General features: G+C 39.8%; 1 protein-coding gene across 1 annotated transcript in view; it reads left to right on the top strand.

Moving 5' to 3' along the window:
- adamtsl3 (ADAMTS-like 3) overlaps window positions 1-22,542 on the top strand; it is a 740,135-nt gene that overhangs the window by 567,060 nt on the left and 150,533 nt on the right. Inside the window, exons 14-17 of the mRNA XM_059952647.1 lie at window positions 64-211; window positions 6,390-6,474; window positions 9,194-9,492; window positions 18,082-18,211. Of these exons, the coding sequence (XP_059808630.1) occupies window positions 64-211; window positions 6,390-6,474; window positions 9,194-9,492; window positions 18,082-18,211 (662 nt within the window). The remainder of the gene's footprint in view (window positions 1-63; window positions 212-6,389; window positions 6,475-9,193; window positions 9,493-18,081; window positions 18,212-22,542) is intronic.

The raw sequence follows: 22,542 nt of genomic DNA, 5'->3' as shown, positions 1-22,542 counted from the left end.
TCAATGACCAATATATACCAATTGTTTGAAGATGGAAGCTGAGAGGATTCTCTTGTGTTACAGTGCACAGTAACCTGTGGCCGAGGTCTGCGTTATCGAGTTGTATTGTGCATAGACTACAGAGGACAGCATACAGGAGGTTGTAATGCTCAACTCAAGCCTCATATAAAGGAGGAGTGCACTGTGCCAATTCCGTGTTATAGAACTAAAGGTAACTATGAAACAAAGCAGCTACCTTGCTGTCCAATCATCTATATTGTGTTAATTGTCAAGAGAAATTTCTTTCCATTGTTAAGAATCGTCGGTCAGAATAATAATGTGACAAATTAGGTGCTGTTGTAATGTGGTGGACTGACCTCTACTTTGTGGAGGTCAGGTGGCAACTTTCAGACACCTCCTCTTACTGCCCCTTGAAAGGGATCACACACCAAAACATCAGGTCATTGTCTCCCACATCATTACTGATGTTACGTACCCCGTAACTGGGTCACTTACCAGCAAAGATAGAGAGGTCCGTTGAAGTCTGATGGTACTATTTTTAACAGTATTTATTGATAAAAATACACAAAAATAATATCAATGCAAACATACAGATAATATATGTCGTCAATACTAAAATCTAAAAGCGCAGGTATAATAATAATCAATAAGAAATAGCTCTATCGTTGTCTAGGGGGATAATGTATTGTCCAATGGAAATATAAAAGTCACTCAAGTTCATTCAAGCTGCAGCTTTTTGGTTGGAGAGAAAGACGGAGGTTTAACTTGCCCATTCCTTTTATGATGTCAATCCTTCGAGAGTCGTTGGGGACTGACTTCCCCTTTGTGGTTAGCTACAGCCGTGCTTCCGTCGTAAAAGCCCACCAATTCCGAGGCAAAAATGGAAAAGGACGCACGTGGGCTTTTTCCACTGGCTTTCGCTATTACGCTGTTACAGGAGTTCTAGCATTTCTTCTGGTGCGTCTGAAGGGGCTGTTCCCCAGACCCTCTTTTATCCTGACTCACAGGGTCTCAGATGTCAATCAGGTTGGGATGATGCTACCCCTCCACCAACCCCCCCTCGGTTCATTGCCTGGGGACTTTGATGCATTGTACAGTATTCAATACACAATTCTGTCTCCAAGAGACAATAGCCGTTATCAATGGTTCCGCCTTTCGGAGGCCAGGACACATTCCAAACTCTTTGTGGATTCTGCATGTCTTTCTCTCATTTCCTGGGTCTCCTGAACTGACTTAATAGTGATCTTGCGATTCTCAAAAAGGAGGGGGCCATGGACGTAACACTAACCTCATCAAATCTAAAGATCTCACCAATCTAATAGCTACCTTGCACTGCTCATTTCTACCTCCTATCTAGGATCCACAAACCTAACTGTCTGGCCTAGGCCCATTCTCTTTGCCTGCTCCTGCGCCACTGAACTTGTGTTTGCATACATTGACTCCATTGTACCCCCCCCCCACCGTCCGGTCCCCTCCCATCTACATCCATGATACTTCACGTGCTCTTGATCTCCTCAACAAATTTCAGTTCCCTGGCCCTGACCACCTCATCTACACCTTGGAAGTCCAGTCCTTATGCAGAGCTATCCTCCATCAAGAAAGCTTTAAAGCTCTCTGCTTCGATCTTGACAAAAGATCCAACCAGTTCTTTACTATTCTCCACCATCTGGCAGAATTGGCCTCACCTTCAATAAGTTCTCACTTTCTCCAAAGCCAAGGGGTAGTCATGGGCATCCACATGAGTCCCAGCTATGCCTGCCTTTTTGTTGGCTACATGGAACATTCCTTGTTGCAAGCCTTCCCTAGTAGTGCTCCTTAATTCTTTCTGTACTACATTGATGACTGCATTGTTGCTGCTTCATGCACTCATGCTGAGTTCGTCAATTTCATCAACTTTGCTTTGAATTTCCACCCTACCCTTAAATTCACTTGGTCTATTTCTGACACCTTGCTTCTTTCTTGATCTCTTTACCTCCATGTCTGGAGACAAACTGTCTGCCGGCATCATTTATAAAACTCCTGATTTCCACAGCTATCTTGACTATACCTTCTCCCACTCTGTCTCCTATGAAAATGTCATTCCTTTTTCTCAGTCCCCTTGTCTCTGCTTCCCATGCTGAGGCATCCCTTTCCAGGACATCAGATATGTCCTCTTCCTTCGAAGAGCTGGGTTTCTCTTCCTGCACCTGGCATCTTCCCTCTTCCTTTCCAGTCTTGGAAAAGGGGATCAGCCCAAGACATTGAGTGTGAGGTTATCCACTTTGGGAGTAAGAACAGGAAGGCAGATTATTATCTGAACGGTGTAAAGTTAGGTAAGGGAGAAATACAAAGAGATCTAGGAGTCCTTGTTCATCAGTCACTGAAGGTGAATGAGCAAGTGCAGCAGGCAGTGAAGAAGGCTAATGGAATGTTGGCCTTTATTACAAAGGGAATTGAGTACAAGAGCAAGGAAATCCTCTTGCATTTGTGCAGGGCCCTGGTGAGACCACACCTGGAGTATTGTGTACAGTTTTGGTCTCCAGGGTTAAGGAAGGACATCCTGGCTGTAGAGGAAGTGCAGCGTAGATTCACAAGGTTAATTCCTGGGATGTCAGGACTGTCTTACGCAGAGAGGTTAGAGAGACTGGGCTTGTACACGCTGAAATTAAGGAGATTGAGAGGGGATCTGATTGTGACATATAAGATTATTAAGGGATTGGACAAGATAGAGGCAGGAAATATGTTCCAGGTGCTGGGAGAGTCCAGTACCAGAGGGCATGGTTTGAGAATAAGGGGTAGGTCATTTGGGACAGAGTTAAGGAAAAATTTCTTCTCCCAGAGAGTTATGGGGGTCTGGAATGCACTGCCTCAGAAGGTAGTGGAGGCCAATTCTCTGGATGCTTTCAAGAAGGAGCTAGATCAGTATCTTATGGATAGGGGAATCAAGGGATATGGAGACAAGGCAGGAACCGGGTATTGATAATAGATGATCAGCCATGATCTGAAAATGGCGATGCAGGCTCGAAGGGCTGAATGGTCTACTTCTGCACTTATTGTCTATTGCCTATACATCTTCCTAGATGCTGTCTGACCTGCTGAGTTCCTCCAGCATTTTGTGTGTGCTGCTTTGGATTTCCAGCATCTGCTGCCTTTCTCATGTTTATGATCTTCAGAATCTCTTATGTTGGTGACAGTTTATTATGGGATTCAGATACAGTGTATTAAGTACATCTCAGGGTTGTTTTGTAGAGTCATGGACTGATACAGCATGGAAACAGGTTGTTTTAGCTCATAAGGTGGAATGGTAGATTGGATCAAAACAGTAGTTGGAAGGAACTCTCTGTCACTCTCTGCCTCTGAGTATTGTTCCAAATTGAACCATTGATCTCCTGAGGGATTGAATTGAGCATTTAACTTTGTTTTCACACCATGATGAAAGAAAAATGCTTGTTTCTATAACATCCCTAGGACCCTGTGGCCTCAAAATTTAATTCCTTTCCAAAAGTCTACCTAAAATTTTTCATATATTCAGAACCAGCTCTGTTTTGAACTATTGTACTTCATTTGCTCCCAACTCAGCACATCATTTTGAAATTCTTGTTCTTTTCTTGAAATTTTTTAAAGATTTGACTAGACTCAGGATGGTTCTTTTCAGCTTTTCATCATCCCTTCAAATTTTTTTTTGAATTTTTTTTCAGTAAATTTAGTTGATGTTTTTACCCATTTTGTGATGGTATGAGGGAACTGAGTCAGCTTTATTGGGAAGCTAGAGGGTTGTGGAGTCAGACCAGATAGCAAGTATTTTCTCCTTAAAGAAGATCATGAACAAATTAAGCAATGTTTTTGCTCTTTTTGTATCCATGTAGTCACATCTGGTGAATACATCAAAATGTATTTATTCTTCTGTGGTCCGAAGACTGCCTTCATCCACCCATAAAGAAAGTAATCAGATTAATCTTTCTCCATTTTGAATAGGATGATTTTACATTAGGCTCCATAACCAAAACCACCTGCCTATATTAGTCTGTAAACCTTTAAAACCTCTGCTCCCATCGCATAACTTCCTAAGCCTCTAACTTGGTATAATTTGTAAACATGGAAGTCCAATCCTCGGTACCTTCCTTTACCTGATTAATATAGTAAATGATGAAAGGGCGAGACCACTGCAGACGTCCTGTTGATCTCCATGCTATAATCTGATGATAAGGGAAAGAACATTTTGCCCCTACATTCCACCTAATGTCTGATTTTGTATTTACAGGCCCTTATAAAAATGCTTTAAACCAGGGGTTCCAAACTTGGGATCCATGGACACCTTGCTTAATGGTATTGGTCCTTGACATAAAAGAGGTTGGGAATGCCTGCTTAAACAAAGCCTCCATGAATATAGTTGTTCTTCTGTCCTAGCAATCTCCTCAAACTTTTGTCACTCATATGCAACCTTGATAAATCTTTGCAGACCTTGTTAACTGAATTATAGACCGGTTAGTCTGACATCAGTGGTGGGGGAAATGCTAGAGTCATTTATCAAAGATGTGATAACTGCACATTTGGAAAGAGGTGAAATCATCGGACAAAGTCAGCATGGATTTGTGAAAGGAAAATCACGTCTGACGAATCTTATAGAATTTTTTGAAGATGTAACTAGTAGAGTGGATGGGGAAAGCCAGTGGATGTGGTATATTCAGATTTTCAAAAGGCTTTTGACAAGGTCCCACACAGGAGATTAGTGTGCAAACTTAAAGCACATGGTATTGGGGGTATGATATTGATGTGGATAGAGAACTGGTTGGCAGACAGGAAGCAAAGGGTGGGAGTAAACAGGACCTTTTCAGAATGGCAGGCAGTGACTAGTGGGGTACCGCAAGACTCAGTGCTGGGACCCCAGTTGTTTACAATATATATTAATGATTTAGACGAGGAAATTAAATGCAGCATCTCCAAGTTTGCGGATGACACGAAGCTGGGCGGCGGTGTTAGCCGTGAGAAGGATGCTAAGAGGATGCAGGGTGACTTGGATAGTTTAGGTGAGTGGGCAAATTCATGGCAGATGCAATTTAATGTGGATAAATGTGAGGTTATCCACTTTGGTTGCAAGAACAGGAAAAACAGTTTATTATCTGAACGGTGGCCGATTAGGAAAAGGGGAGTTGCAACGAGACCTGGGTGTCATTGTACACCAGTCATTGAAGGTGGGCATGCAGGTACAGCAGGCGGTGAAAAAGGCAAATGGTATGTTGGCATTCATAGCAAAAGGATTTGAGTACAGGAGCAGGGAGGTTCTACTGCAGTTGTATAAGGCCTTGGTGAGACTGCACCTAGAATATTGTGTACAGTTTTGGTCCCCTAATCTGAGGAAAGACATTCTTGTCATAGAGGGAATACAGAGAAGGTTCACCAGATTGATTCCTGGGATGGCAGGACTTTCATATGAAGAAAGACTGGATCGACTAGGCTTATACTCACTGGAATTTAGAAGATTGAGGGGGGATCTTATTGAAACGTATAAAATTCTAAAGGGATCGGACAGGCTAGATGCAGGAAGATTGTTTCCGATGTTGGGGAAGTCCAGAACGAGGGGTCACAGTTTAAGGATAAAGGGGAAGCCTTTTGGGACCGAGATGAGGAAAAACTTCTTCACAGAGAGAGTGGTGAATCTGTGGAATTCTCTGCCACAAGAAACAGTTGAGGCCGGTTCATTGGCTATATTTAAGAGGAAGTTAGATATGGCCCTTGTGGCTAAAGGGATCAGGGGATATGGAGAGAAAGCAGGTACAGGGTTCTGAGTTGGATGATCAGCCATGATCATACTGAATGGTGGTGCAAGCTGGAAGGGCCAAATGGCCTACTCCTGCACCGATTTTCTATGTTTCCATTCTTATAACTGATGTTATAGCTACAGATACCTTATCTCCTTTCCTGCCCTTGTTTAATGATACGCTATTTTCAGTTTTCCAGTTCTAAGGCAGAATTCTTCTGTTAATGCTTGCAAACACCACAGTGTAATTGAGAAGACGCCATCTTTATCTTTGACATCCAGGAAATAACGTTGATGTTTTAGTGTTGTTAGCATCGACTAGGATGAGCTATACAAGTTACTCTGATGGAAATATCTGGGGGCTCATATGAAAGTTTACTATCAGAGTGCAGACTTCAGAGAAAAGAAGGAGCCTAGCTCTGCAGACAGGATCTATCCCAGAAGATTAAGGAATCATATTATCTTAGAAAGTGGCTCCATGGCTTGTGTTTTTCTTTGATTTAAAATGTATTGTAACATCCTGAGGCCTTCATTTGGAGAACTTACATGATTAAACTGATGGAAAGGAATTCTTAATTAAATAGTGCAATCTACTTATTGTTTTAAATGAGTCTGGGGACCCATTGGTCTAATGTGTGTGTGGTATTTCTAGAAAAACTTCCTGTGGAAGCTAAAGTCCCTTGGATTAAACAAGCACAGGAAATGCTGGAAGTGATCGCTGTATCTGAGGAGCCAAAGTGAGTTCAGGGGTTTTCATTTTCAGATTAAACTTACTGTTGTATTGATGTAATTGTGACATGCCCTTGAATCTCACAACCAACCTATTAAGAAGCCTGGCCCAATGAACTATTGTTTGTATTACTCTGTTCTTTGTAATTTGAACACTGTTTTCATTTCATATAATGTTGTAATTTTAGATCAGGTCCTCTGCTTTGCTTTATTTCAAGATTATCTTCTTTCCTTAGGTCGGCTTTGAGTCTGCATTAAAGATTCTTATTTTATTAATATCGCTTGAAGGACATTGAACTGTTTTTCTCTCCATTGCTGCTATCTGATTTGTTCAATGTTTTAACTTTATACGTGTTTCCCTTTTAGCTGTCCAAACTGTGTGTTCTAAATTTAAAAATGATAAAGACTGGATATATCAGTAACTAGTTATTGCATTCTTGAGAACAGAGTTTTGCAGCTTAATTGTGAGTCTCGTTTAAAGAATGGGCAGTAATTTGCCTTGTGCAGGAATTCCTAGTTATCAGAATTGAAGATATCATAGAGACAAGGCTATCAATTTTTGTATATCAGTCAGCAACACTGAGAATTTACACAGACAAGAGTTTTGCTTTTTGAACTTAATTTTGAGAGTGAATTCTATATTCAGTTGTGAAGTTTGGGGTTCTCAATCTAAAATATTCGAAGCAAGCTTTCAGTCTGATTGGATGTGAAGGTGCAGAGTTGTTTTCTCTAGTCACACAAGTCACTGTTGCTGTGTAGAGAGTACTGTTCTATGTTGATATGTAACCTTCTCACTGTAGGATCATAATAGGTTAGCTATTACTATGAATACAGACTTAACAGCAACTTAACTCTACAATGCACGGGAATAACAACAAAGAGGTTGTCACCAATAAGTAAATGTGTATAGGAAGGAGATGATTAGGTAAGCACAAAAAAAAGTTTAAATGTTTCTTCTAAGGGAAAAATAAGATTATTACCTGCATGACTGCTGACACACCCAAGCAAACTTACTGTTCGCCAGGAAACAAAGATTTAGTTCACACCAGTATAACCTCATGGAAATAGTATTCACAAAATATTTTTAAATTATAATAGAGCCAAAGTAAAGAAAAGGTCCCATTATATATCAAGTCAAGTCAAGTCACTTTTATTGTCATTTTGACCATAACTGCTGGTACAGTACATAGTAAAAATGAGACGTTTTTCAGGACCATGGTGTTACATGACACAGTACAAAAACTAGACTGAACTACGTAAAAAACAACACAGAAAAAAAAACTACACTAGACAACAGACCTACCCAGGACTGCATAAAGTGCACAAAACAGTGCAGGCATTAGAATAAATAATAAACAGGACAATAGGGCAGTAAGGTGTCAGTCCAGGCTCTGGAGAGACTGCACATACAACTGTTGCCCGGGTGCTTCACCAGTTGCAGCTTTATGGGAGAGTGGCAAAGAGAAAGCCAATGTTGAAAAAAAACTTGTATGAAATCACAGCTAGAGTCTGTCAGAAAAAATGTGGGAGACTTTGAAATCAGCTGGAAGAAGGTTCTCTGGACTGATGAAACCAAAATTTAGCTTTTTGGCCATCAATTTAAATGCTATGTTTGGCGTAAGCCAAACACCTCACATCATCAAAAACATACCATCCCTACAGTGAAGCATTGTGGTGTCTATCGTGCGGATGTTTCACTGCAGCAGGTTCTGGAAGGCTTGTGAAGGTAGAGGGTAAAATGAATGCAACAAAGTACAGGGAAATCCTGCAGGAAAACCTGATGCAGTCTGCAAGAGAACTGCAACTTGGGAGAAGATCTGTTTTTTAGCAAGACAATAACCCCAAGCATAAAGTCAAAGCTACACAGGAAAGGCTTAAAAACAACAAAGTTAATAAACTGGAATGGCCAAGTCAGAGTCTAGACCTCAATCTAGTTGAGAATTTGTGGCTGGACTCAAAAAGGGCTGTTCACTCACGATCGCCATGCTATCTGACAGATCTTGAGCAGTTTTGTAAAGAAGAATGGGGAAAAATTACAGTGTTCAGATGTAATGACTTGAAGGGGGTGAATATTTATGCGATCAATTATTTTGTGTTTTATGTTTGTAATTAATTTAGATCACTTTGTAAAGTGATCTTCACCATTCCCCAATACTATTTTCCCTCTCTCATCTTCTTGCCCGCCCATCACCTCCCTCTGGTGCTCCTCACCTCTTTTCTTTCTTCCGTGGCCTCCTGTCCTCTTCTAACAGACTCCCCCTTCTCCAGCCTTGTATCTCTTTCACCAATCAACTTCCCAGCTCTTTACTTCCTCCCTCCCCTTCAGATTTTTTAATCTCTGCAGCTGTAACTGAACTGTTATTTCCCCATCTGTAATCTTAATCCCCATTTTCCACGGCTTATTACTTAACTGTGACTTGATGTAGCACCAACTACCATAGAAACTCAATGTGGATGAAAAATATTAGAAATTGTTAAAATGCAGGAGATGAAACAGCCACAAAATCCATGAACTGCCAAATGTACAGATGAGGGTGCGGTTTGGAGAAAGTAGCGGGGCACAGTAAGCGATACATAGATCATTTGATGACTAAGTAGCAGTATGTGAAGGGGCATTTTTAATTGACATTTCTTACTGAATGAGATAATGGAGTATCTGGCTATAAAATGCAACATAGAATCTTCACCCTGGGTGGTAATGGTCATTATTTTTTCATATCTTTGCAGGTTCATTCCTGAACCCTGGTCACAATGTAGCACATCATGTGGAGCTGGCAAGCAAGTGCGAAAAGTGACATGCCGTGTTCTGCTTTCATTTTCCCAAACAGAGGAGGAGCTGCCGGATGAGGAATGTGAGGAGGATAAACCACCCACCGAGCAAACGTGCTACCTAGCACTGTGTGACGGTGTTACTGCTGCACTTGACTCTGAGGTGGCCTACAATAGTCCTGACAATGATAAGATAGGCGGACAGTTTGACTGGGAATATGAAGGTTTCACCCCATGCTCAGCTTCCTGTTTGAGAGGTATTGCTTTTATCATTTCAACGGCTTGTCACAAAAACAAAAAAAGGGCTGAAAACCCAAAATGACAAAAAAATCTTCATTCTCTCTCTCTCTCTCTCTCTCTCTCTCTCTCTCTCTGCAGAACTTGAGCATTTCCATCATTTTCTGCTTTTGTTTCAGGTTTGCAGAATCTGCAGGTTTTTTTAAAACTTTTGTTTCATTCAAATTTATTAGAAGAAAGAACAGTACAGTACAGCACAGAACAGGTCCTTTGGCCTATGATATGGTATCAAACTATACTTGCAAATAAATGCCTAATTTAATTTACTAATTAAACTAGTAACTAAACTAAGGCCTTATGTCTACACTGCCCATACTCCTCATTCACTACATACTTACAAACCTCCCTAAGAACCTTTTAAACACCTCTGTCATATTTGCTTCCACTGCCATTCCAGGCAGTGCATTTCAGGCGACCATTACTCTTTATGTGAAAGTAAAACAGAAACTTGCATATATTCTTTGAACTTGCTCTTTTCACCTTAACTGTATTAAACATGTTGACCCTTGGAAAAAGGTGCCAATTTCTAACCGATCTAACCTTTTCTAAACCCTCTCTCATAATCTTATAAACTTCTGTCAAATTTACATTCAGCCTCTGCTGCTCCGTAAAAACAACCCAAGTTTGTCCATCCTCTCCATTTAGTGTGTGCCCTCTAATCCAGGGAGCAATGTTCCCTCTAAGGAGTGCATGTGTGTGCACACACACATATCTTTTGCTACTAGAACAGAAAGGAATTTAAACTGCGCTCAAAAGGCTGTCACCCTCTTCCTTGTTGGCACGTTAAGTGTATTTCATGATTGTACACAAATACGTTTCCTTTTCCAGTTTCTGACAGTGTTGACAAGTGGAGATTGCTATGATCTGTCTGCAGATTTTAGAACTGCAGTTTGCTTTTATTGGAAAAAAAATATTCAGTGTGTACATGTTGTTATTGTTACTGGAGGAAAATTACAGAGCATGACATTTTTGCATAAACTGGTCATTGTAAATTAAAGGGAACATTGGCAAGGAGCATCCTGGTAAACCTTTCCTGCACCCTCTACAAAGTTTTATTTTTTTTAATTGAATTTTCAAATAGGTTACAGAAAGAAAAAAAATCAACCCTTCCCCCCTCCCCTTAACCCCTCTCCCCTATAGAAAAAAAAGAGAGAAAAAAAAGAAAGAAAGAAAGAATGCCTGGATATTGGAAGATCCCCACATGCTCCATGGAGTTCATAATAGCTTTAATATGTATATTTATTTCTTTCCCCAGATAACCAATAATTTTATCTTCGGAGCACCGAATTTATCCTATTTAATATTTAATCTTATCTTTTGTAAATAAGGGTGCCAAATTTTCAGAAATATTTCATAGTTATCTCTTAAATTATAAGCAATTTTTTCAAGTGGAATGCAGCTAAAAATTTCACTCTTCCAATGATCTATACTTGAGTATGAATCCGATTTCCAAGTAACTGCAATAGCCTTTTTGGCTACTGCCAATGCAATTTTTATGAATTCTTTCTGATATTTATTCAATTTGGATTTCGATTTTATCCCTTCAATATCGCCCAGTAAAAATAATGTTGGATTATGTGGAAGTTGTATTCCAATAATTTGTTCCAGTAAAGCTCTTAAATTTGTCCAAAAAGGTTGAATTTTAAAACAAGACCAAGTAGAGTGTAAAAAAGTACCAATTTCTTGATTACATCGGAAGAATTGATCAGATAAATTTGGGTTTAATTTATTTATTTTTTGTGGTGTAATATATAATTGATGTTAAAAATTATATTGCACTAGTCTTAGCCGGACATTTGTTGTATTTGTCATACTGTCAAGACATAGTCTTGACCAATTTGTTTCTTTAATTTTAATATTCAAATCAGTTTCCCATTTTTGTCTTGACTTATGAATTCCTTGTTTAATTGCCTGCTTTTGAATCAAACTATACATACAAGAAATAATTTTTTAAATTTTTCCTTTTTGAATTAAAATTTCTATTTCATTAGGTTTCAGCAATAACATTGTTTGACCCAATTTATCTCTTAAATAAGTCCTTAATTGGAAATAACAAAAAAGAATGTTGTTTGATATTTTATATTTATTCTTCAATTGATCAAATGACATTAATATACCTCCTTCAAAACAATCTCCTATATATCTAATCCGTTTATGAAACCAGTTGTATAAAAGTTGGTTATCCATTGTAAAAGGAATAAGTTTATTTTGAATTAAAGGTCTCTTTGCTAATAAAGATTTCTTTATCTCATCATCAACATTTATCTTATTCCATAAATCAATCAAATGTTTTAATATAAGAGATTCTTTCTTTTCCCGTATCCATTTAGATTCCCACTTATATATAAAATCTTCTAGTATATTTTCTCCTATTTTATCTAGTTCTGTTCTAATCCATGCCAGTTTATATTCATCAAAAAAAGATGCAATAAATCTAAGTTGATCTGCTTTATAATAATTTTTAAAGTTTGGAAGTTGTAACCCTCCTAGGTCAAATTTCCATGTCAATTTTTCCAACGATATTCTTGACATCTTACCTTTCCAAAGGAACTTCCTCACACATTTATTTAACTCTTGAAAAAACTTCTGCGGTAATTGTATTGGTAGTGTTTGGAATAAATGTTGTAATCTAGGGAATACATTCATTTTTACAGCATTTACTCTGCCTACTAATGTTATTGGTAACATCATCCATTTATCAAGATCTTCTTGAATTTTTTTCAATAATGGTAAATAATTTAATTTATATAAATTCTTTATATCATTATCAACTCTTATACCTAAATATTTTATACCATTTATCGGCCATCTAAATTGAGTTATTAATTGACATTGTCTATAATCTCCTTTAGTAAGGGGTAGAATTTCACTTTTATCCCAATTTATTTTGTAGCCTGATAATTTCCCATATTCTTCCAATCTAGAAGATAATTTACGCAGCAAATACAATGGGTTTGTTAAAATGAAGCAAAACATCGTCAGCAAATAAATTAATCTTATATTCCTGCTGGTTAACTCTGAAACCCATAATATCTGGGCCTGTTCTAATTAATTCAGCTAATGGTTCTATCGCCAACACAAATAAAGCAGGTGATAATGGACAACCTTGTCTAGTGGACCTTGTTAACTGAAATGATGTTGAAATTTGACCATTTATCATTACTTTAGCTTTGGGATTAGTATTTAAGGTTTTAATCCATTTTATAAAAGATTTTCCTAACCCATACTTTTCCAATACCTTAAATAAAAAATCCCATTCCAATCTGTCAAATGCTTTTTCTGCATCTAAAGTAACTGCCACACTCATTTCCTCCCTCTTTTGTGCCAGATGAATTATACTAAGTAACCGAGTTATATTACCTGCCGATTGTCTATTTTTGATAAATCCTGTTTGATCCATACGTACTAATTTTGGTAAGTATTTAGATAATCTACTAGATAAAATTTTTGCTATTATTTTATAGTCGATGTTCAACAAAGAAATAGTTCTATATAATGTTGGCTTTAAAAGATCTCTATCTTTTTTTGGCAATACTATTAAAATAGCTGTCGAAAAAGATTCTGGAAGTTTATGCGTTCTTTCTGCTTGGTGTATTAACATAAAAGGAGGAATTAGTAAATCTTTAAACTTTTTGTAAAATTCAGGCGGAAAACCAACTTCTACTGGGGATTTATTACTCTGAAGTGATCCTAGAGCTTCTTCGACCTCTTTTAATGTAAAAGGCATATCTAATCCTTTCTTCCGAATTCAATTTTGGAAGAGTTATTTGTGATCAAAACCTTTCTATCTCAACATTATCATTTTGTGATTCTGATTGATACAGTTCAGAATAAAAATTCTTAAAAATATCATTAATTTTATTTACATTTGTTCTAATTGTATTTATCGCTTTGGAAGTCTGGTCTGTTTTTAACTGTCAAGCAAGAATCTTGTGTGATCTTTCACCTAGTTCGTAACATCTCTGTTTAGTTCTCATAATTGCTTTTTCTGTTCAGTATGTCTGAAGTGTATTATATTGTAACTTCTTGTTAACAAGTTGTCTTCTTTTTTCTTCTGTCATATATCTGAGATTCTTTTTCTAATTTTGTAATCTCTTTCTCCAATTGATCTGTTTCTACCAGATATTCCTTCTTAATTTTAGAAGTATAACTTATTATCTGACCTCTCAAATATGCCTTCATTGCTTCTCATACTACAAATTTATCATCAACTGAATGTAAATTTGTATCTAAAAAAAAACTGAATCTGCTTTTTCATGAAATCACAAAAATCTTGACGTTCTAATAATATTGAAGTCTCCATCTGTAAATTGATTCCTCTTTATCCATCATTATCATTGTCATTATCAAGGGGAATGATCTGACAATATTCTTGCTTTATATTCCATATTTTTCACTCTGTCTTGAATATTCATTGATAATAGAAAAAATCTATCCTTGAATAAGTTTTATGTCTATTTGAATTAAATAAATAATCTCTTTCTTTTGGATTAATTCTTCTCCATATATCAATCAAATTTAAATCTTTCATCAATGATAAAGTTAATTTTGATACTTTTGATTTTGTAACAACCTTTGTTGATCTATCTAAAACTGGGTCTAAACAAAAATTAAAATCTCCACCTATTAATATTTTGTCATATGCACCAGCCAAATTCAAAAAGGCCTCTTGTATAAATTTCACATCATTTTTATTTGGTGCATAAATATTCATAAGTGTCCATAGTTCTGAAAAAATTTGACAATGTATAATTACATATCTCCCCACAGAATCAATTAATATATTTTGTATTTTAATTGGTAAAGTTTTATTAACCAAAATTGCAACTCCCCTCGCCTTTGAGTTAAATGATGCTGCGATAACATTTCCGACCCAATCTCTCTTTAATTTCTGATGTTCTATCTCTGTTAAGTGTGTTTCTTGTTAAAAAGCTGTATCTATTTTCATTTTCTTAATATATGTTAAAATTCTTTTTCTTTTCACCGGTCCATTAAGCCCATTAACATTAAAACTTTAAAAATTCAGTAAATTAGTCATTATTTTTAACAGGGTTACTCCAATCTATAATAATACCTAATCTTTCAACTTTCGTAGTACCTTGGGGAATCTTTTAAAAATTCTTCATGTTGCTATGTGTCTCCCCCCCCCCCCCCGGTTGTCCAGGCAAAGAAAGAAAGATAAAAGAAAAATAGATTATAAAGAAAAAAATAACAAAATACCCCCCTGCTAATGTTGTGAATGAAAAAAAAACACAACATTACCCCCCTCCATTGTACGAGTCATGGCAATCGCCATGATTACACACGTGAATCCCGTAGCAATCGATCCGAAGTTCCCCCAGCTCCCCTGTAACATAAAAAAGTATATATAAGAGAAGAAAAAAATATCACTACTTTTGATTAATATTTCTCCCCCTGTATCATATAATTAAGAATATATTTAAATATTGTTCTGTCCTTAAACATCCATCAGTTCCATTCACTGTCCCTATCTTCATCTTTAATACGTTTCACTTTTAAATCTTTGACTGTAATTAGCGAATATTTGGGAGTTATTGTGCAAGTTCTTCTGCATCCCGATAATCAGTTAAAAATCTTCTTTTTCCATCATCCAAAAAAATTATCAGGGTTGCCGGGTGGCGCAATATAGATTTATAGCCTTTTTCCCCATAAAATTTTTTTGCTGGATTAAATTCCTTCTTTTGCTTCAAAAGGTCATATCAGGATAGAAAAGAATTGTTTTCCCTTCTATCATCAGTGGCCCATTTCTCTTTCTGGCACCTTGGGCAGCCGCCTTGTGGATCCTTCTTTATCTTGATATCTTAAGCATTTTATCAAGATTGATCGTGGGTTTTGATCAACTTGAGGTCTTGGTCTTGGCTCCGTGAGCCCTTTCAATTTCAATTAACTGGGTTCCTTTTTCCATTTCCAAAATTTCCGGGGTCCATTTTTGAAAAAAAAATTATTGGATCCTCTCCCTCTATACCTTCTTTAAGTCCAACAATCTTAATACTGTTTCACCTGCTAAAATTTTCAAGCACATCCACTTTTTCCAACAACTGTTTTCTTTCTGATGTCCAGGCAGAAATATTATCTTCCATTTTATTCACTCTATCAATGGTGTCTCCCATTGTTTCTTCCAAGTTTTTAATTGTCTTGTCCATTTTGTCCTGTCTTTTCATCATTTTATCAAACATAATCTTCATATTTTAATATCTTTTTTATTACTTTTAATACTTTTAATTCATGCATTATTTGCACCAAAGTTTTTCTTATGTCTCCATTACCTCCAACCTCTTCCTGTTGCTCTTCCTTGTTTGTCTGTTCATCTTCATCTGATTTATCCAGAGAATCTGATTCCACATCGTCTTCACTTTCACTTTCAATTCCGATCGTAACTGGGATTTGTAGTTTGGGTTGCTCATGTCTGCGCATGTCCTTTCCTTCATGCATGCGCAATTCCAGTTGCTCTTCTTTGTTTGTCTCTTCATCTTCATCTGATTTATCCAGAGAATCTGATTCCACATCATCTTCACTTTCACTTTCAATTCCGATCGTAACTGGGATTTGTAGTTTGGGTTGCTCATGTCTGCGCATGCCCTTTCCTTCATGCATGCGCAATTCCAGTTGCTCTACTTTGTCTCTTCATCTTCATCTGATTTATCCAGAGAACCTGATTCCACCTCATCTTCACTTTCACTTTCAGTTCTGATCATAGCTGGGATTTGTAGTTTGGGTTGCTGGTGTCTGCACATGCCCTTTCCTTCACGCATGCGTAATTCCTGGTGCTCTTTTTTTTTGGAACCGGTTGATGTTGCCGCAGTTTCCTGTTCTGTATCGCCAGAGGTGAAATGCAGTTGAGCCCGAGGCTCTTTCATAGCAACCAGCCTTGATTCTTTTCCAACTTGTGTTGTCTTCAGAGTAGTAGTTTTCTTCTGCTTCTGTTTAGGAGACATATCTTAAGACAATCCTGAATAGTTTATAAGTAGTTTTTAAAAAGTATTTACTAACTTTTCTTCACTTAAACGGTATTTTACTGGTTTTTTACGGGAGAGCTGGATTTCCACGTCTCGCTCTAACGTCATCACGTGACGTCCCCCCTCTTCAAAGCTTTATCACTTTTCCTGTAATGAGGTAACCAGAACTGAATACAATACTCTAGGTGCAGCCTAGCCAGAGTTTTATTAAAAAAAACATAGAAACATAGAAAACCTACTGCACAATGCAGGCCCTTCAGCTCACAAGACTATGCTGAACATGTCCTTACCTGAGAAATTACCTGGGGTTACCTATAGTCCATCATAGGCAAAACCCTCCCCACCACTGAGCATGTGTCCATGGAGAATTGTCCTAGGAAACCAGCATTTATTGTCAGGGACCCCAGTGCGTTCTCCTCGCTGCTGCCATCAGAAAGAAGGTACAGGAGCCTCAGGACTCACATCACCAGACCCCTCAACCATCAGACCTCTGAAATGGAGGGGATAATTTCACTCAGCCTCACTTACCCCATCACTAAACTATTCAAACTATACTTGCAAATAAATGCCCAATTTAATTGACTAAACTTGCAAAGACTCTTCACCTCATGTTCTCAATATTTATTGCTTATTATTATTATTAAGTTTTTCTTTCTTTTTGTATTTGCACAATTTGTTGTCTTTTGCACACTGGTTGCCTTGTTGGTGCCGTTTTTCATTGACTCTATTATGGTTATTGAATTTATTGACGAGGCCCACATGAAAATGAATCTCAGGGTTGTAAGTGGTAGCCTATATGCACTTTGATAATAAATTTACTTTGTACTTTGAACTGGGATCTTACAAGTGGCAGCTGCTGGGTTTAGAAAGCTGAAATTAGCAAACATGAGCAAGAGGCCCGCTGGCCTAGGAAGTGAATACCTATCACACTTCAATGGAAGAATTGGCAAAAATTAATGTCATAGGAACCATCATAGGAACTACTACAGTATAACTTAATTCTTTTGCCTGATCTCTACTTCGATGTAATTCTACAAAAGATCACTAGAAAGTGTTTAAGGACAAACTTTGCTTAGATTTATTGAGGCAAATTATGGAAGTCATACCAGATTCCTAAGCACAGGACATGTATGACATGAATTCACTACCAACCTTGGCTTCTGTCTGTGTGGCTTCATATTCTCCCGATGAACATGGGGGGCTTGCTCTGGGTGCTCTGGTTTGCTCATGCATCCCAAAGAAATTCTGAATGGTTAAATGGCATTGGTAAGGGGATGTACTGAATGAAGGGATCCCTAATTATCATAATGAGCTGAGCAATACTGGAACGTATTTAATCTAATTTCCCTACCATTTGTGGCATCAAAGGCATACCTTAGTGTACAAGTCAATAAGAATGTATGCATAAATGTGCCTTTCACGTTGGATTATGTAATAAACAGGGTCGCCAGTATCGTTTCCATTCTCTTAAAAGTTCCCAGGTCCCCTCAAAGTTCTTTGTATCACATTTAACATAGTACTGAGTATCAGCCAGTTAACGTATTCTACTTCTTTGTTTATTCTCAACAACAGGGGAACAGGAAACCATCGTGGTATGTCGTAATAAGCAAACACAAGAGAGTGTAGATGAGAGTCTGTGTGACAACTTCAAGCGTCCTCCGCGTATGGTTCGTGTCTGTGGTACAGAACCCTGTCCAGCCAGGTATGAGGTTTAAACCCTTCTCACGCTTTCTATTGTGAATTTCTTGTTCTTAACCTAGTGAGAAATGTACTCAATTAAAGTGGGTAAGAGCTGTTAATATTGTGAGTGGAAGTACGTAATTGGAATTGATTTATTATTGTCACATATACTGAGATAAGTGAAACATTATTGTTTGTGTGCTATTGAGACAGATCATACTGTACCAAAGTACAACAGAATGTAGAATATAAAGTTACAGTTTCAGCGAAAGTGTAGTGCAGGTGGACAAATAAGGTGCAAGGCCAATGCCGAGGCAGACTTGAAAGATCAGGAGTTCAACTTTATGTTCAACCTTATGTTGAACTCTTGTGTAAGAGATCTGTCGAAGCTTCTGGCACGATAAAAGCCACTCTTAAGCCTGGTGTGACATATTCTCAAGCTTTTGTACTTTCTGCCCAATTGTAAACTGACTTATTACTGTCACATGTACCAATGCACAGTGGAAGAACTTTGTTTTGTATATGCCACCTAGGCAGATCATTAAGGCACTACAAGGAAAAGTAATAACAAAATGCAGAATAAAGTGCTATAGTTACAGAGGAAGTGGGGTGTAGGAAGTTAACAAGGCTGTAATGAGGTAGATTGTGAGGTTAAGCACCCACTAGATACTAGACACTAGAATACTACAGCACAGTACAGGCCCTTCAGCCCTCGATGTTGTGCTGACCCATATATTCCTTAAAAAAAGTACTAAACCCACACCACCCCTTAACCCTCTATTTTTCTTTCAACTACGTGCCTGTCAAGGGGACCATTCACTATTATGTATCAGTGAGTCGGAAGCCGTCCTTGATCATGCTGATATGTACTTTCTGGATTTATACCTTATGCTCAATAGGAGGGTCAGAGAGAATGTCCAGGGTAGGTGGGGTTTTTGACTATGTTGACTGCTTTTCCAAGGCAGCAAGAAGTGCAGACAGAGTCCATGGTTTCTGTGGTGTGCTCAGCTGGGACCACAGTTCTCTGTAATTCTTTATGATTGCAGACGGAACCATTGCCATACCAAGCCATGGTGATGCTTTCTATGATGCATTGATGAAAACTGGTGAGAGTCTAAGAGGATATGCTACATTTCATTAGCCTCCTGAGCAAGCATGTGCACTTTCTTGGTTATGTCATCTACGTTGTTGGACCTGGATGGGCTATTGGTGATGCCAATTCATCAGAACTTGTAGCTCTCAACCCCCTTAACCTCAGCATGTTCATGTAGACAGGAGCATGTGTACCGCCTTTTCTTAAAGTTAGAGGGTAGGTAGCTCTTTTGTTTTGCTGACATCGAGGGAAACGCCATCATGACACTGTGGCACTGTCCTCGGCATCTCCTTCCTTGCTCTAACTCATCACTATTTGAGATACAGCCGACTAACAGTAGTGTTATTTGCAAGCCTGTGGATGGATTTGGCCAGGCAGTCATGATTCTATGGGAAACAGAGCACGGAGATGAAACTGCAACACTATGGGCCCCATTGTTGATGGTAACTGTGGTGGGATTGTCACTGCCCGTCCTTTTAGCTGTCTTTTGTTCAGGAAGTTGGGGATCTAAATGCAGAGGGTGGTGTTGAGTCCCTTCTCCCCCTCCCCGCTCTCCCCCACACCCCCTCCCCTGCTGCCCTCTCCCCATTTTCCCCTTCCCACCCTCCCACACCCCACTTACTCCTACCTCCTCTCTTCCCCTCTCCCCCTTCCCCTGAACACATTTCTGTTGAACAAATTGCCTTCTTATGAACCTTGCACCTGTGTTAAATGGTCAGTGATTTTACCAGCTATTTACTGGGCTTTCTCAGACAGTTTTGACTTTTGTATCTCATTTGTTGAAGGGAACATTTTCAAGGCTGAGATTCCTTTCCTTGAACCCTAACTGAGGTTTGCATCAGCTCTGCTGAGGAATCATTGCCTTCATTATGCTCTTGTCCTCTCAGTGTAGTGTTCCCACTGTAGTATCTTCAGAATGTCTTCTGCTAGGTTCATTACATGAAGTCTGCTGTCATATTAATGCACTGCACCAAAAAGCAATAGGTATGGCACTGAGTTTAAATATAACATTTTATTCTTTAGAAACCATACTTGGTCACATCTGTCCAGCTATCCAAAGACCGTCATTCAGAAGCAGGTCTCATATATCTGATTCCCATGAATTATTTCACTAAAAATTTCTGAGCTACCTCAGATCATTTTAAGTTCTTTTCTCTGCTATAGTTTGAAACAAAACCATTTCAAGAGTGAATTCTCTATGCCCTTTAATTCAGTCCATTAGACCACTGTACAATTGAATTGAGGATGCCTTTGCAAACCCTGGGAAATCTTTTCACTCTGAGGCACAGTAATGTTGTGGTGAAGTATGTGCCTGTCTGGACACGCCCCCTGCTGACTGCTCCTGTGGCTCCTCCCACAGACCCCTGTATAAAGGCGATTGAGGCCTGAGCCCGGCCCTCATTCTCCAGGATGTAGTATGGTGGTCAACTACTGCTAGTTCTTTCTTCCAGTCAATAAAAGCCGATATCTCGACTTCACATCTCAGAGAGAGTTATTGATGGTGCATCAATTTTATTGACTGGAAGTTTTAAAACATGGAAAGCATTTTACGTCCGGAAAGATTGGATTTGGACCCCCAAGCCCCTGAAGCAGCTCTTGCCTTTGAACTCTGGCTTGCATGCTTCCAATCATACTTGGAGGAGGTTAGTGCAACTGAACCCGCTGTTATGCACCGAATTCGCCTCTCAAGGGTCACCCCGAAAGATTACTCACTTATCAGAGGCCTGCCGACCTACGAAGGGGCACTGGACACCCTCAAAATACAGTACCTGCAGCCAGTGAACACCGTCTACGCAAGACATCGCTTAGCTACGCGACGGCAGCAGCCTGCAGAGTGGAGCGCCGAGTTTCTCCGAGCCCTACAGACACTCGTGCGAACTTTCGATTGCAAAACACTCACGGCGGAACAGCATGCGGAGGTCCTCATACGAGACGCCTTTGTGACAGGAATCAGGTCAGTGTATGTGCGCCAGCGACTGCTGGAAAATGCCGATCTTACCCTTATGCTCGGCGATCGAGACGGCCGACACGCTGGAGGCTGCTCTGCACAACGCTGACGCTGTCCAGCCGCGCGATCCCTGGCTGGTTCCGTGGACACCTCAGACCCCACCGCTGCCGGTTCCCGCGAGCGAATTTGCCAATGCCGCTGCCAGTTGCGATTCCATGAACTCCCCGAACCCGACTACAGCTGCTTTCAGTTGCAAGCCTGCGGACTCAAAAAGCACCCCTGAAAATGCCCAAGAAGCGACCTGTTCCAGCTGCGGGAAGAAGGGCCATTTCGCCAAGGTCTGTAAGTCTAAATCACGAGCGGGGTCGGGCAGCGCTCCGTGTGAGGCATGGGGGCCGCCATCTTGCCTGTCCGCCTCGTGCGAGGGATGGGGGCGGCCATCATTGTCAGCGCCAACATGCCCCGCCCCCGACCCATCGATGCTTACCGAGCACCAAGACGGCAGTTCAAATCTGGCCACCGTAACCCTCGACCAAAGCGCCCCACACCAGCTTGCAAGGTCAATGGACATCCTAGTGGATGCCTGTTTGACAGGGGCAGCACGGAGAGTTTTATTGACCCGGACGCAGTGCAACGCTGCGGACTCGTGACACAGCCGGTAAGCCAAAGGGTCACCTTGGCTTCTGGGTCATATTCCACAGACATCCACGTGGGTTGTGTAGCGACATTGGTGGTGCAGGGCGTAGAATATCGGTACTTTGCGCTACTGGTCATGCCTCAACTGTGCATACCTGTGCTATTGGGGCTGAACTGCTAGAGCCACCTAAAAAGTGTGACTATGGCATATGATGGGCCCCTCCCACCACTCACTGTCAGGAATCCTCAGTTTTGTGGGACCTCGCCATATACCCCGCTACTGACCACACACACACATCGGCCCACACATCCCACCCAGCACCATGCCGACAGCTGCGCCACTGACACCACTTGCAGCCTCTCCACCCTCAAGATCCCTCCCCCACCGCTGTTCGCCAACCTGACCCCCGACTGTAAACCTGTGGCAACTAAAATCAGGAGGTACAGCGCGGGGGACAGGGCCTTCATTCAGTCAGAGGTGCAGCGGCTGCTCAGGGAGGGGATCACTGAGCCAAGCACGAGTCCTTGGAGGACCCAGGTGGTTGTTGTTTGGACTAGGCAGAAAAATAGGATGGTCGTGGACTATAGTCAAACCATCAATAGGTTCACGCAGCTTGACGCGTACTCCCTACCCCGCATCGCGGATATGGTCAACCAGATAGCTCAGTACAAGGTG

This window comes from Hypanus sabinus, chromosome 28 (assembly GCF_030144855.1).
Source record: "Hypanus sabinus isolate sHypSab1 chromosome 28, sHypSab1.hap1, whole genome shotgun sequence".
In the NCBI taxonomy this organism is placed as follows: Eukaryota; Metazoa; Chordata; class Chondrichthyes; order Myliobatiformes; family Dasyatidae; genus Hypanus; species Hypanus sabinus.
Note: the sequence above shows the minus strand (reverse complement) of the source record. Positions and strands in the feature narration are given on the sequence as shown.